Genomic DNA, 16,369 nt, shown 5'->3' on the forward strand with positions numbered 1-16,369 from the left:
TGTGCTGAGATGTTTCACAACCTCATCATTTGCCGACCTGTCATCTCTGGATGGAGCTGATGGCAGTTGTCGTACAAAACATCAGGATAGCACCAGGTTGGGAAAGGCTGCTGTGCATACTTTCCTGGACATAAGTCCCATTGTACTCAGTGGGACTTACTTCTGAGTAGACATGTAAGCAGTTGGCAAAAAAATAAAAAAATAAACTGGTACTGAGTCACATTTGTCTTGATGTTTACCTTATAATTCTTTGTTATAGCCAAATTATCATCTTGCCTAACCTTCAGAAATTGCATTAAATCCTCAAATCAGTTTTAGTATAAAAATCTGTTTTCATCATCAGTCCATCATGTGAAAATAACTCTGGTCTGAAAGCTGTTTCAGTGCATCATTGATATTATGTCTGCCACAACTTCAGCAGAGCATTTTTATCTTTTTGTGTTCCATAATTTCTGGTAGTCAATAAACTGCAAAGGTTATTGCAGTAGCTTCGGACACCAGTGCGGTTTTATGGAAACTGCTTTTTGCCTAAATTAAGCTACAATATATGTAGAGGAAGCTAAATATCATACAAATTCTTATGAATATTTAAATAAAGAAGGCTATGGAGATCAATGCTGAAATCAATGCTAGAATGCGAAGAGATGCTTTGAGGCCTTCACAAAAGAAACAGACCTTGAACTAACTAAAAATCAGAATTTGGTGTGAAAAAGGAGAAGCAGAGATTTTGTATAGATGTATAATAATTTCCAGTGCATATCAAGTAGCTACCATTTATGAAGGATTTTCTTTTATGAAATAAGATTTCTCAACTGCACAGTCTGCTTCATCTCTCACTTGATAACAAAGCTTCCAAAAATGAGAAAATGTTCTAATCATTCACTGAATATCTGACTGTGAATCCTGCAAGATGTAGTCCCTTTCTTTTTTCCTGGATTATTCAATTTCACCTAGCTGGGAGGCAAGGGACTGATTTAGGGATTGTTGTTTTAGGGTAATATGGTTTTAGTTAAGATGTGGGTTCCCCGCTTTTGTAGTTATTTGGATTATCCTCTGGTATTTTTAGTGTTAGGACTTAGCATGAATGGTTGAATTCAGTGTTGTTGTTATCTCAATCTTGTTTTCTCTGGGACACACTTTCAGAATCAAATTTGCTTGCGCCACACTGAATTTTTTTATTGATAAGACTACATAGTCTTCTTTAAAAAGATAGCTGATGTTGCTTTCAGAAACAGAATATGGGGCCAGGATCTAGCTAAGCCCTTTGTAACTTGAAGACTATTTCAAACTTGGACGTGCTTTCTGGTACTTGGCTGAGTACTTTAAATTGTAGACAACTTTGCAAAGGGCACAATATATTATTTTAGGCTTAATCTGGAAATATTGCGACCTTTATTTTATACTGCTGTTAAGCAACTCCAAGAAATTGAACATTTGAAACTATTTTCTGGTCAGGGAAAAAGGTGGGATGTATAATAATAATTTCCTTTAAAGGTAAAGGTACCCCTGACCATTAGGTCCAGTCATGACCGACTCTGGGGTTGCAGCGCTCATCTTGCTTTATTAGCCGAGGGAGCCGGTTTACAGCTTCCGGGTCATGTGGCCAGCATGACTAAGCTGCTTCTGGCAAACCAGAGCAGCGCATGGAAACGCCGTTTACCTTCCCACCTGAGCAGTACCTATTTATCTACTTGCACTTTGACTTGGTTTCGAACTGCTAGGTTGGCAGGAGCAGGGACTGAGCAACGGGAGCTCATCCCGTCGCAGGGATTCGAACTGTCGACCTTCTGATCGGCAAGTCCTAGGCTCTGTCGTTTAACCCACAGCACCACCCACGTCAATAATTTCCTTTACAGATGCATAAAAGCCTTCCCTTCCTTATATGGAAGGAAACGCCCATGTGCACATTTGGTCCTTGTATTTTCACTGGAAGTTTTTGTGCTTCTTTTCTGCAAGTTTTCCCTTCTGGGATTGTTCAAAATGAGGAAGGAGGAGGAGGAGGGCATTTTTTAAAGTACTCATTTGTTTGGGATTATTCAACACGAGGGATATGTAGATGTCACTGTTATAATTTTCCCAGTGTAATGAAAACTCATTTTGCTTTCCACAAAATGTCTGTTTCATAGTAGCTGTTTTAGAAGCTACTCTGAGATGGCAAATTGCTTTACAAATTAAAAGTGTTGTGTAAATGATTAGTGTAGTCATTTTACTTTTACTTTTAGAAGACATCTCAAGGCAGCCCTGTTTAGGGAAGTTTTTAATGTTTAATGCTGTATTGTATTTTAAATATTTGGTTGGGAACTGTCCAGAGTGGCTGGGAAAACCCAGCCAGATAGGCAGGGTATAAATAAATTATTATTATTATTATTATTATTATTATTATTATTATTATTATTTATTATTATTATGTCTTCTTGCAAACTTTAAAAAGAACTGAGTTATTTATAGAACTTGCTTTTATTTATACAAGTCTGCAATGTTTTATTAAAAGGTTACGTTTAAAGATCTTATCCTTGACTGCTTTAATCCATTAAAATTTGAATATTAAAACAGGAAGTAGACAAGACAAGTGAAGCATGTATACTTTAAATTCATGTTTAGTTCAAAAGGGGGGAAAAAACTATGTCAAAATTATAATTAGAATATGCCCTTGAAATGGCCTCTTTGAGTGTTCTTTATTGAGAGACGAGAAACTTAGTTTAAAATTCCCAACACTAGTTTGGAATTGATCCAGAGGTTTTGCTCCAGTCATGAAGGAGCTTCAGTTCAGAGAAGGACCCCTTTTGTATGTGAAATGACTTTCCTGAATATAAACTCATTCTAGACATGAAGTGAAAGCTTAGAAATCCAAACTACTATTTCAAACTATTCCCAACATATTGTATATTGCAATATTGCAATTAATGACATAGTGTGCAAAATGTACTAAAAAAATCTGTTCCCCAAAATAATAGATAGCATTGGTGAAACTGATTCATGTCCCCTTACAGTTCCCTGTAGGTCCCCAAAATTTGGAGGGTACCTAAGAGCAGATCTAAGGTGATGTGGGAGTTTGGAAGGGAGGAGAGGAAAGTCTACTGAGTGGAAGTCTACTCTTGTGGTAGTGGATGTTATCCATTGTGCTGGTACCTCTCACCACTCCTCATTATCTAGCCGGTCCTTGACATATGGCTTCTGCCATGTTTCCTAAGACAATATTTTACTAGGATTATTTCAGGAGCTGAAGTTGAAAGAAAGAAGGAAATCATTCCATTAGCTCCTGATATTTTAAAAAGCTTAACTTGATGTATCTAGTACTATATCGTAGGTGCTACTCTGAAACAGTATGGCAAAAATCATGACTTTCATTGGGCAGGCAAAGTGGGATAACATTCATGTGACAAATGCACCTATTGCCAGAAGCCTCGTCTGAAAGGAAGCTGCCTTTGTTCTTTACGTCCAATGTGTGTGTCATAAAGTTAGCAATTACCTGGAGTTGAGAGCTAAACATAATAATAAAATACCTGTATACTACAGCTTGGTGCAATTCTAATTTACTAAATATATAGGGTTGTATCCAATGAAGTTGTCCCATTTGTACAAGGGATATAGTACCTAAATGGTTCTGTTCACTTTCACAAGTAATAAAAAATGGGCCTTTCTAAAGATAGTTGTAAACAGCAATAGGTCAGCCCTTTGAACTTTAAAGACAGACTCTTCCCAGGTAGTCCCTGACCAACATAACTAATGCACAATTTCCCAATCATATTAGGCTTAAGTCTTGCATTTAAGTCTTATTGAAATAAATGCAGACAGTTAATCATGACTAATTAAACTCCATTGATTTCAGTTAAACCTTAGTGAGACATAACACAATCCTGGTGTTACTGGTTCACCACTCAAGTCTTGAGCAAACATAAAGGGTAAAGGGACCTCTGACCATTAGGTCCAGTCGTGACTGACTCTGGGGTTGCGGCGCTCATCTCGCTCTATAGGCTGACTAAGCTGCTTCTGGTGAACCAGAGCAGCGCATGGAAACGCCGTTTACCTTCCCGCCAGAGCGGTACCTATTTATCTACTTGCACTTTGACGTGCTTTCGAACTGCTAGGTTGGCAGGAGCTGGGACCGAGCAACGGGAGCTTACCCCGTCGCGGGGATTTGAACCGCCGACCTTCTGATCAGCAAGTCCTAGGCACTGTGGTTTAACCCACAGCGCCACCCGCGTCCCGTACTATCCTTTTAATACTGCTAAATATTCATATTTTATGTACAGTGGTACCTCGGGTTAAGAACTTAATTCGTTCTGGAGGTCCGTTCTTAACCCGAAACTGTTCTTAACCTCAAGCACCACTTTAGCCAATGGGGCCTATAGTGGGGTACTAGTGCTTAATGCAATAAATATTCATATTTTATATAAAGTAGTACCTCGGGTTAAGAACTTAATTCGTTCCGGAGGTCCCTTCTTAACCCGAAACTGTTCTTAATCTCAAGCACCACTTTAGCCAATGGGGCCTCCTCTTGCTGCCGCGCTGATGCTGCACAATTTCTGTTCTCACCCTGAAGCAAAGTTCTTAACCTGAGGTAATATTTCTGGGTTCACGGAATCTGTAAGCTGAAGCATATATAACCTGAGGTACCACTGTATTACCTATGATTTATGCTTTGGCTAGAGTTTATTTCTTTGCTGCCTTTTGGCAAAAATAAGAAAGGTCCTTAAGGTGACTCACAGAGGACAACATGCAAATACAAAATTTAAGTCAAAAAAATATATTTTTTAAAGGCAACCTACCAGAGGTACTACCGCTCCCCTAACACCCCATAACGCTGAATGTTGCAGAGATTGTTAGTAGGGGTGTAAAGAAGCGTCTTACTACACAGTCTGGGAACTTGTTTACAACAAGTTCTTACAACTAAATATTTGATGCATTTCAATAAAGAAAGAGAATGCAGTCTGATATTTTGCATGTAGAACCAGTGGTTTTGTTTTGCTATATGTTGGGCACTGGTGCAAAATATCAAATCGAACAAAATTCAAAGTCAGTGGCAAAAAACCCCCCTTTAATGTGTAGTATCTGCTGCAATCCAGTATCCAGTTATGCATAAATAAGTCCAAGTGACATCAGTGCACTTATGTAACTAGGAGAAATACTGCATTCAGTTTTAGCGTGCCAAAAACTTCCTAACTAAATTGTGATGCAAAATGGCACGTACATAGTGTACTTAGCTGTGCTGTGTAATTTAGTATTTTATATAAGCAACTCTGAGTGAGTGGAAGCATCCTTCTCCCCTAATGGAACAATAAAAAACCCTCAAGTTCAGCGTAACAAATTGTCACTGAGAATCTCACTCTTATCTTGTGTATGAAACTACAATTTAGATATAATTGTGAACCACATAAATGTCATTTTTTGCATCAGAAAAGACTAAAAAATTCTCCAAGGCCTTTTAATATACGGTAGTTAATTCTGGTGGCAGGGTGTTGTTACAAAATTTTGTCAAAAATGAAATTTCAGAGATAATTTAGAGACATCTAAAGACAAGACAATGGACTGAAAGTTGTTTAAATAAAACTAGCAGTATTTATTATGGGGGAAAGGGTGTTGTGTTTTCCACTTTGCACCACAATTTTGTCCAGTGCTACAGGATGGTGAGCAGGAACACGGGTTGAGCTGGCTCAGTGTGGTCATTTGGCTGCATGTTCCCATTTTCCCAGGCCATTTGATGAAGCCTGACACCCCTTGATGAGAGATTTGGTGTAAACTGGAAGGACCATGCCCTCCTTGTAATCCACAAACTGAAACCTCTGGTTCACTCAGGCTAGTGTGTTCTTGCCCAATTGTCTTCACTCCTTTAGTGTTCAACCTTCTTTACAGGTTGCTTGCTTTGCTATAGGATGGTTGTTCATTGCTAGTTGAATTGGATTTGTATCTGTGTTCCTGACTAGCTAGTCAGTTCCAGAGTTTTTGCCTTCCTTATAGGAAACATTAATTTTATCATGTTCAGAAAACTAGTTCTGGACTGCCTCTGGGCATCAACAGGGCTGCAACTTGGGCTGAACAAAAATGGGCACTTAGCACGCCCTTGCCTTGGAGCATCCTTAAAATGTCTTGGGAACAGTGGTTCACTTCGGGTCCATTAGGGGGGCTTGGGTTGGTCATGGTAGCTGGAAAAAGCTATTTCCTTCTCTGTGCTGGCCTTGTTTCCTGTTCATTTGTTCAGTGGTCAGGTTGGGATGTATTACTGGCATCAGGACATCTTCCAAAGTTATTGGATCCCTTTTCTTGGTATGTGAAATATGGATAAGAACCACAATTTTATAAAAAGTAGCAGTTTGAAAGCACGTCAAAGTGAAAGTAGATAAATAGGTACCAGTCTGGCAGGAAGGTAAACACTGTTTCCGTGCGCTGTTCTGGTTCGCCAGAAGCGGCTTTGCCATGCTGGCCACATGACCCAGAAGCTGTACGCTGGCTTCCTCGGCCAATAAAGCGAGATGAGTGCCGCAACCCCAGAGTCGGTCACGACTGGACCTAATGGTCAGGGGTCCCTTTACCTTTAGTGGTCTGACAAATATTGTGTGCAGTCTCATATTTCCCGTCCACACTACACACCTGCTTCTGGGCATAACACATGATGGCAATATTTTATTATATTACTTTTATTATAGAATTTCCCTTTTCTATAGTCTGTATTGGAATATGAAATAGTAAGGGTTCAAATAAACACATTTATTGATTGGCATAAAGAATGGGCTGAAAATTGATGGAACAAAGCATTTTGTCCTATGATTTTTTTTTGGGGGGGTCCAAGTTTATCTACAGGGACCAATTTATCGATGGTGGCTGGGGTTCTTTTTACTGCTTGGCATTCATTACTTATGGGCACAATGGAGATGGAGAGAGTGTGTATAATAGGAAGCTCCATGGGTAGAGGCTGGTGAAGATTTTTTTCACTCAGACCTCTGCCTCATCCAACTCCTCCATCCCCACACATGGTGTGCTGGAATGGGGGCCTGGATTGACACCAAAATTAGCAAGCAAATTATTGCAATATCAAATGCACAGTTCCTCCCTTTTATTATTGTGTTCAGTAAGTGCAGATACTTTTTGAGTTTTTATGTATCTGGTAGTTTGAATATTCTGTCCAAGCTCTTGCCCCAACAGGTGATTTTATAACTGTCCAAAGTTCTAGTCTGGTGATTTGCAGAGTAGACTTGTTGTCCAAAAAAAGCTGATAAAATGTTTACACGCTGAAGTTCTTGCTTATTGCATTATTCAGAGAAATTATTCAATAGGGAATTGGTAGCTTATGGTAGTATGAATTTCTTCAAAAAGAAAATAATATAGGGATAAACGTAAAAAGAAATGTGATAGATGTGGTATTTGGACACAATATTATATTCTTGCTGGCACCTAGAGAGGCGAGAGACTGTGAAATAGTCTAAATGCATTCACTGCCAGTTTGTGACTAATTACCATTTTGGTGTGAAAATGGCTTACTATTCATTATTTTTAGGAATTTCAGAAAGACTTGCTATGTTAAGCATATGCAGTATTAATAGAAATGGAAACTGCAGATGAAGAGAGATGGTCTTTGGCATGAATCTAGGTAACCTGCAAATAGCTTTAGGGAGCAGATGATTAATTAAAAAGATGAAGGTCAGGAGTTCATACAAATATTAGCTGAGTCATTCAGCATTCTTGGCTGTTACTAATATATTTAGAACAATGAAGTACATTAAAAACATTTTATACTGGTGTAATTCCCTTGATTTCATAGAAGGTTAATTTATTACAAAGGATATTTATATATGAAAAATAATTATACAACAGATGTACCTAAAACTGCTTGGTTTAATGTCTTGGCTTCTTCTACCTTCCCCAGTAAGTACATATTGTATCTGTAAGCACTTTCAGACTATCTGTTATGAAATACGGCATGGAACTATGATAAATAAAACAGCTAGAATTGAAACCACAGCATTTTACCTTTTTGGAAGTACCATAGTTAATTTTTGTGTAAATTTACAAAAGAGTTGTTTTCAGTAGCAAGACTAATGGGTTATATCCAACACTAGTAATACTCGGAGAGTAGACTCATTTAAATCAATGGACTTAAAATAGTTTAGTCCATTAATTTCAATGGGTCTACTCTGCATACAGTTCAAAACTACCTAAAAAGTACTTCTGTGTTACCTTTTTTTAAAAAGAGTAATTTTGGGTGACCACTTGTTGTGTAATTGGGAGTGGGTGTGCACCGGTGCAATTTATTCTTCCTTTAAGTTGTAGACTAAAGAGGGAAACTTTAGATCCAGCAATTAACCAAAAAACTCACCTATCAGAAAGCCACACCTTTCTAGATCTGAAGTTTGCCCCCAAAATCTTTTTCACACCCCTTTAGAATGGCTTTAAGGCTCCTTTTCATAGAAGTGGATGAAATTTACAGCCAGGGCAGCCCCTATAGAGTCCCAAATATAAATAAATACATCCGGGCATGCTAATGCAGGGCGCTTTTAAATGTATATAAATTGTAATTTGAATTTACAGTCTATAACGTACGCATTTTCAGCTAGAATTGACAGAAAATTTACAAGCATAGCTACCCCTTCCGCTGGAAGGAAGCCTGCCAAATTCGTTGTAACAATCAGAGAGGGCAATGGTGGTTCTGGGGGATGGGGGGAGACAGGAAACTTCCCAAGAAAGTTTGTGATGGCAGAAATGTAGGTCCTCCCCTAGTAAGGGCACTATGTCCCACTATGTTGGTGGGGCTGGATTTCTGCCACCTATGGGGATACAGCTTTTTCCTAAGCCAGAGACATCTCTCAGTTGGCTTGCAAAGAGGAAGGCTGGTAGTCCAGAGTGGAGAAGACCAAGGATCTGCAGGAAATACTGTGGTGGGGAAAATGTCAGTTTCCTAGCAAGGACCTTGTTACCCCAAGCATTACTGGTGGTGGTGAACCTATCCTATGCCCTTCCCCTTGTACAGTTTGATTTTTTTAATTCCTCCTGCAACTGATTGGGAGTGGACTGCCCTAGGAAAATAATTCACTAAGATTGAAAACTAGATCAATTAATCAAAATGAAAGATTCCTTCACTTCTCTCCCCCCCCCCATTTGTTTATTGAGCTCTTGGTATTTCCTAAATCAGCTTGGTTTCATTACTCTCAAAAATAAACAAAACCGTTGTACATTTTTCATTCCGCTGAGACCACTGATTGTCTTAGAAGCTTTGTGAGTCTCTGAACTAACCTGAAATACCTTGTTAATGGTTTGATCCAAACAAGAAATATGAGAATGTTTCCCAAATCTCCCAAATCTACCTTTAAATAAATACTCTGTTTTTAATCTGACCATTGTCTGGATTTTTGGCTTTCTGTCCTACAGCAGATGTTTCCAAATTCTCTGTGGTTCTCTCCACCAGTTTGGCACTCAGCTATGGTCTTTGTCTTCAGTCATTGAATAAACAATCATTATCCCATATATTCACTAAATGTATTTTTAACCATCATTCAGACATACATTACATTAATTGATACAAAATCAATTCAGATTTATTCAAATTTACGTATACTAGACCATGTCAGAAGCACTTGCAAAACCACACACAGGGGATGATCCAGTCAGTCACTAGCCATTAAACACACATAGTTGTGTGAAAATTTCAACTTACTTCACATTGTTAGTCTGCCAATTGTGTGGGGTGTGAAGTATATCTACTCAAATAGGTTTCTTATGCTGGAAATGCATCCCTCTAACAGAAAATTGAGTGGGCCCTCAATCTGCTTCTCATATGGTTATACATTGGCCATCATATATAAATGTGGCATATATAAAGAAGAAGAATAACTTAATTCCAGGAAGATGCATTAGATTTCTAATGCTGCAATCCTGTGCAAAAAGCACATTCAATACAATAAAATAAAAGGATAAAACCTTTCTACAGACATACAATCTGAAATATGCTCTTAATTGAATTAGGTTACCATTATTCACCCTCCCCAAACTGTGCAGCTTGACTAAGTGCTTCCATTTCAGAACTGGAAGGAGATTAAAATATGTACATTAATTTTGATACAAAAGAGATAAGAAGTAGCAAACACCTCTTTATTATTTTTCATGAAAACTGCTACATTGCCTAATACCGGCCCAACCGCTTGCTCCCTGTGTTTGAGGGGGCTGGCACCACATAACATGCTCACATCACACGTCCACACGTGTGTTGCATACATGCCTTGCAGCTTGCGTGCATGACACGGGCATGTCACGTGGTGTGTGCAAGTGACGTGAACATGTTGTGTGGTATAAATGCAAAGTGTGTGCACATTGCCATGGGATATTGAAGGAACCTATCCTCCTCCTTGAAAATGTTGAGGGAGCAAGGTCCTTCAGCCCCTGCTAGGTGGTGCCCCTGGCCTAATACAAAAGCATGATTTCGAAATGAATTGAGGACATTTGCTTTTTGCTCTGAGGCAACCCACTAGGTTTGAGGATTTTGGCATAAGATCTTTGTTCAGTGAAATATTCTGACATTAAGTATTCTGACTTGCATATGATAAACCTATTTCTGGACAACAATAATCACTTTTTTGTTTGTAGTAAGTTATTATCATACAATTGGTCATGACTTAAAAATGAAGGAAATTAATAAAATGTGTCTGTCACTGTGGTTTGCTGGTTTGTGAGAAGTGATTTAATTATCAATTTACTTATTGTTATTTTAGAAAGCTTGTGTCTAAAATTACCTCATATATTATTGTGTTACCAAGTGTAAGCAATAGTTGTTGCTGCAGATCAGTGAGATATTTGTAATGGTTTGGCAAGAAAACTTCCTCCCAAATATATGTTGTGTGCACATCTGGTACATGTAAGAGTGTGGGGTAGTCACATCCTTCTCTGCCATGTGGCCTACAGAAGGTTGTCTAACGGTGAATGTAGCCCTTAGACCACAAAAGGTCAGCCACCTCAATTGAAAAAGTTTCTTCCAAAAGTCAATTTTACAAGATGTTTTCCTTCATCCTGGACTCAGGAGAAAAGGAAAGAAATATTCTCTTCCTTTGGGTCAATGTGTTTAACCTTTAAATGCACTTGTACTTTACTACTATGGAAGTTTTCATGCCAGCAGATAGCTTTACTGCCAATCTGCCCCAAGAAGCATATTCTTCTAATGGACAAAAGACACTTTTTCTTCAAGTTTGCTCAGTGGAATCCAGCCTTCTTGAGTCTTAATAGTCAGTGTCTGGTGACTGGACATTACTATTCCTGGAGTAAACATTACAGAAAGGAAGCCATGAGCAAAGAAACATTTTTATTAGAAATATAAACCCAGTGAAATAACACAATAATTTTGAGACTGACTTGTCAACATTTGAGTGTAACACTGATACAGTAAAATGGTCTTGACAAAACTCCTTATGTGTGATTTTTTTAAAATGTGAGCGCTTGTTTGACATATGAGAATAGGCTAAAGGAGGGAGGAACCACTTTAGAGTGATACTTTCATCCCAAAGCATTTGACATCTATATTGACATTGAGTTATACAGGGTTACAGCAATTTTAGGATACCCCAAGTTCAATATTTTTCTTTGCAGATTATTTAATGTCTTTTACCGTTCAGGTTAATGGAAGGTAAAAAAATAACCTTATTGGTTTCTATTAGTGGCATGCTTCTTGGGAGAGATACTGGGTTGTATCCAACAAAGTCATGCTCAGAGTATCCATGGGCATGACTAAAGTTCATTTTGTGTTGTGCAACATATTTTTTGAGAAACCAGAGAATAGGTTTTGATACTGTGCTAGCAGCCGCTGCATTGGCAAGTAGCTGCCAGAGCAAGGACAGCCCATCTTTCTATGCCTGTCTCCAGCTTTAAGTTTTGTATGTACAAAGAAAATAAGATTCCATGGGTTTATCGGTATGCATTCTATGCACAATGCATACATACACAAAACAATACAGAAATCATTTAATAAATAAAAGTAAATTAGGCCAAGAATCAAAAGAATAAGAACACAGTTTATTATATATTCTTTACAAATCACATCAAAATACGGTTATTTAGGTATCTCCGAAGCCAATAAAATAGTCAGAGACATTAAAAATGAGTAGCTGGAAACTCTGCTTTATGAAATGGTACTTAAAAATTTGTTCTCCTTGCCCTAACAGTTGGGAGAGTAATGCAGCCACAAACAATATTAACAGAATTTATAGTTGCAAACTGAACAACTATCAGTAGAATACACACACAAGAAAAACAAATACATTTAATGAACTTCAAAATTTGCAGCAGTGAAGAGATTCATCGAGTTGCAAATGTAAACACACATGAATTTCAATTAGTCCTTTGCAAAGTTGGCAGAATTATTTTGTTTGAGATTTTTCTTTTCTTCTATATTGGTTACAAATAGTATATAATTTACTGAAATAAAATGGGCCTGATTGAAAGATATTTGTGTTGAATAGCATGCTCTTCTGTCCACCCACACTTGAGATTGACGCTTCTCACTGTTGATAGAGGACATGACTGCAGGGCTGGATGTAGACACATCAAAGAAGCGATTCAGTTAAACACGTTGTAAACTCATACAGGGAAATCTGGTAGGGAAAATGCCATCTGGTGTCAGTGTTATATCACATATACAACACTTATAAAACACTTTTTCTTTACCAATCTAGTCCCAGGTCACATGGTGATAGCACAACAGTCAGGGATACTGTAATGTTAGCATTAGTGGTAACTCTGTATCTGTTTTCTGATTCTGGTGATTCAGAATTGTAGCATAAATATTTTTGAAAGCATTAGTCCTACTATATTATTAATTCATGTTGAACCTGAATAAAAGCAACGGGGTACCACATTTTTAGGATTGGGACTTAATTAGCAAAGACAATAATGGCCTTACTTTCCATAATGGGTGAATTGTGTGATGAGATTTTTCAGTATATAGTTTGTAATGATATGAATGATGCATTATTATGCTGTGTAAGTTCTATAAAGGAATTGATATACATAAACATGTTCAGAATTGGAGTTTTGGTGCATTTAATATATTGCTTGTAATCATGACCAATAACCAATTTAAACATAAATTTACATATTTTCTATAGCCATGGTTTGTTAATGACATATAAGAGAAAGTATTGTATAGTGTTGGAATATGCAGTATATTAATTTTCAAGCTGGCAGAATTCAGCAGCTAAGTTGCTTATTGGGGCAAGATGAATTGAGCATTTAACACCAATCCTGGTCCAACTGTAGTAGGGTGCCAATTAGTTGCTGAGCCCAATTCAAAGTCCTGGTTTTGACCTATAAAGCCTTAAATGACTCAGGATTGTAATACTCAAGGACCGCCTCTCCTTCTATGAACCCTGCAATCATCACGAGGTCTTTCTTTGTGTGCCTCCTCTGTGAGATGTCTATAGAGTGGCAACATAGGAAAATTGGTCTTCTCTGTGGTGGCTCCCCATTTGTGGAATGCTCTCCACAGGGAGACTCTCCTGGCACCTTTGTTACATATAGTTAGGCACCAGGTAAAAACTTTCCACTACCACCAATCAAACCTTTGGCTGATTAAACAATTTATGGCCTTTTAAACGTGTTGGCGGGCAGCAGGTGGTGTTTTGTGCTTTTGTTATAAACCACCCTGTGATCTTCGGATGAAATGTGGTATATTATTATTAATAATAATAATAATAATAATAATAATAATAATAAACAATATAATTACATGCTTGCAGAAAAAAATGCTTTCAGCTACATTAACCTAGAAAATCACAGGAGTAAGGTGATGAAATCTTGGATTATTATATTAGCATACTGTTCTCTCTTGCCATTTTCATGCATGAATTATAGTGGAACCGAAGCATGCATGTGCAGAATGGGTGGGGGAGTAGCAACGTCCAATGGTATTCGTTTTTGTGTCACATCATGCCCACTAGTGTGAGTGAAATTTAATGTGACATGCTAGAATATCTAACATTAATTGAATGTCTCCACAGTCTGCTGGCACCAGTGGCATTTAGTTACACTGATGTTGTTTTATCATGTGTGTGTGTGTGTGTACATGCATGCATGCATGCACGCACACACACTTGGGCCCAATAACAAAATTTGGATCTCCACATTTAGTCAGTAGCTTATCCCAGGAGACTCCGTCATTGTGCAAGGACCCCTGAAGCAGGGCTGTAGCTGGGGGGGGGGGTGAGGTGGGCCTCCCCCAGGGGGGGGGAGGCTGTTGGGGGGGGGCAAAATCAGCTAAAAAATATGTCCATAAATATGTTTATAAAAATATTGATTATTGCCTCATGAGAAAAGTTTTTAAATAGAGGGTGAATTGAATGGGTGGAGGTTGGGGGAGAGGTGGAAAGAAAAGCTAATTTGTCCATGGCTAGGGGGTGCAATCTGGACCATCCTGCCAGGGGCACAAGATTACTTAGCTACGCCTCTGCCCTGAAGTATGAAGAACTTTAAACTTTTGCATGCTTCTTTCAACCAAGCAGCCCTGTAGCCCCTATGAGTCTGAAAACCACTTGCAAGCTCCATATCAAACTTTTAGGTCTCCAACAGAATTTGCAACTTTAAATTTGCAAATCTGCCTCCTAATAATGCTAGCCCTGTATCATAGCACAGATGATAATTTTAATTGGTTAATTGGTTGTTTGGTCTATAAGATTTTTGTGTTAGCTCTTTGTTTTCATAGCATGTTAAAGTGATATAACAATATAAAATCTAGCACAGACTTTCTTATTCTTCTCTTGCTGTCTTTTTAAGATAGGCAGAGAGAATTTATTTTATTGCAGAATTTGATTTAGGTCTCTATTGCCTAGTGTGTGTAGGAGTTGGGGTACACACAAATCCTAGAGGAAGCTATATTCTTGGAGTTCTAGAATTTTTTCATTGCTACTACATAATAATGTTGATTTTTATGAGTAATACAAGAGCAGCATATAAAACATATCATGATATAAATAAATGATGTTCAATTTAAAATGGAATGACCAGATCCTCAGGCAACAAATGTTTATTTGGTTCTGAATAGGACATTTAGCACTGCACATTAAAAACCATGTGTATTCAAACCATTATGGCCTACACCACTTCAGGTGGAATTATAGTAAATTGCTGCATTTTATTTCCCTAATTATCTGGTGAAATGCTAGTTCATGTTGTCCTGAAGTTTATCTTCAGTACATTAGATCTCTATTCACATTTTGATAGCACTCTTAAACCCTCAATTTGATTATTGTTTTGGTGTGCATGTCTGGGGTTGGTGGGTAGGTGAGATTTATTTGTTATTTAGAATGAATTACACCTCTATAAATAATTAAATGAACTCATGAGAAAGGAGCTCTGATAACTGAATCTCATACTGTTTGGTGTGAATTATGAAATACTGTTTTTCTCCCTCCCTCCAGGAACTTGGAAGCAACAGCCCACCACAGAGGAACTGGAAGGGAATAGCAATTGCACTGCTGGTGATCCTAGTCGTATGTTCACTCATCACAATGTCTGTAATTCTTTTAACACCAGGTAGGATTTATTTATCATGTACTTACCCTATTATTGAACCAGATGTATTGTATTTGTTTTGTGGCCCCAAGAACATTGAGCTTGCAGGAGTCAAGGCTGTTGAGACAATTAGTAATAGACAGGACAAACCACTCAGGTTGAAATCAACTTTATTTATTACAGATGTCAGAAGGTCTTGTCTCTAGGCATTGGGCTTGCATCCCAAATCAGTCAACCTGGTCCACTGGTTGGTAGTTATGTTGGGATTGATCTTATATTATGGACCACCCTATGGTGCACATCAAATCAAGACAGTGCTATGAGAAGCCATTAGGTCTCTGTGTGGGGGAGTCTGCAGCCTGTCCACCTCCATCTGGTGGTCTGGACAGAGCACCCCTTTGCTGGGGGTGCCCCAAAACATGGGTTGTGTAGGGGAGGTAGAGTCATGTCTGTACCTTCCAGCTAGCCCAGGGATCCAATTCCAATGTCTTCTCTGCCAGAAAGTTCTGGTAGTTGCTATGAAGTAGACAAAACCCCAGACAGGCCCAGTTTATCTGCAGGCAAATTCCTCACTGGCCCTGAATAGCAAGGTCCTTGGAATGTCCGGACCAGGGCAACCATGGAATAAAGAGATGGGAGGACAGGAGTTCAAAAGCCAGCTGCACTGCATAGAGCAGGAGCAGCCAATCTTTGTGCTTGAGCAGCACACCTGACTGGAGACACCCAGAGGTGGTCTCCAGTGAGGTGTGCCACCCCAAACCCTACCCTGGGACAGCCCATGATTGGGCAATTTAAATTTGAAAATTTGGTGGACTGTCCCCATGGCTGTTGTGCATTGGCCACATGGAGAGGGTGCCCTCTCCCTACTGCTATGGCCTGCCGTGGCCAT

At 38.6% G+C, this 16,369-nt stretch overlaps 1 protein-coding gene across 3 annotated transcripts in view; it reads left to right on the top strand.

Annotated features, from left to right (window-relative positions):
- The window catches only part of DPP10 (dipeptidyl peptidase like 10), a 542,405-nt gene that overhangs the window by 349,463 nt on the left and 176,573 nt on the right, over positions 1 to 16,369 (top strand). For all 3 annotated transcript variants that reach the window (XM_083408081.1, XM_083408080.1, XM_083408082.1), the window contains one exon: positions 15,387 to 15,501. In XM_083408081.1, the coding sequence (XP_083264207.1) occupies positions 15,387 to 15,501 (115 nt within the window). The remainder of the gene's footprint in view (positions 1 to 15,386; positions 15,502 to 16,369) is intronic.

The sequence above is a fragment of the Podarcis tiliguerta genome (genome assembly GCF_965153285.1).
Source record: "Podarcis tiliguerta genome assembly, chromosome: 1".
NCBI classification, from domain to species: Eukaryota; Metazoa; Chordata; class Lepidosauria; order Squamata; family Lacertidae; genus Podarcis; species Podarcis tiliguerta.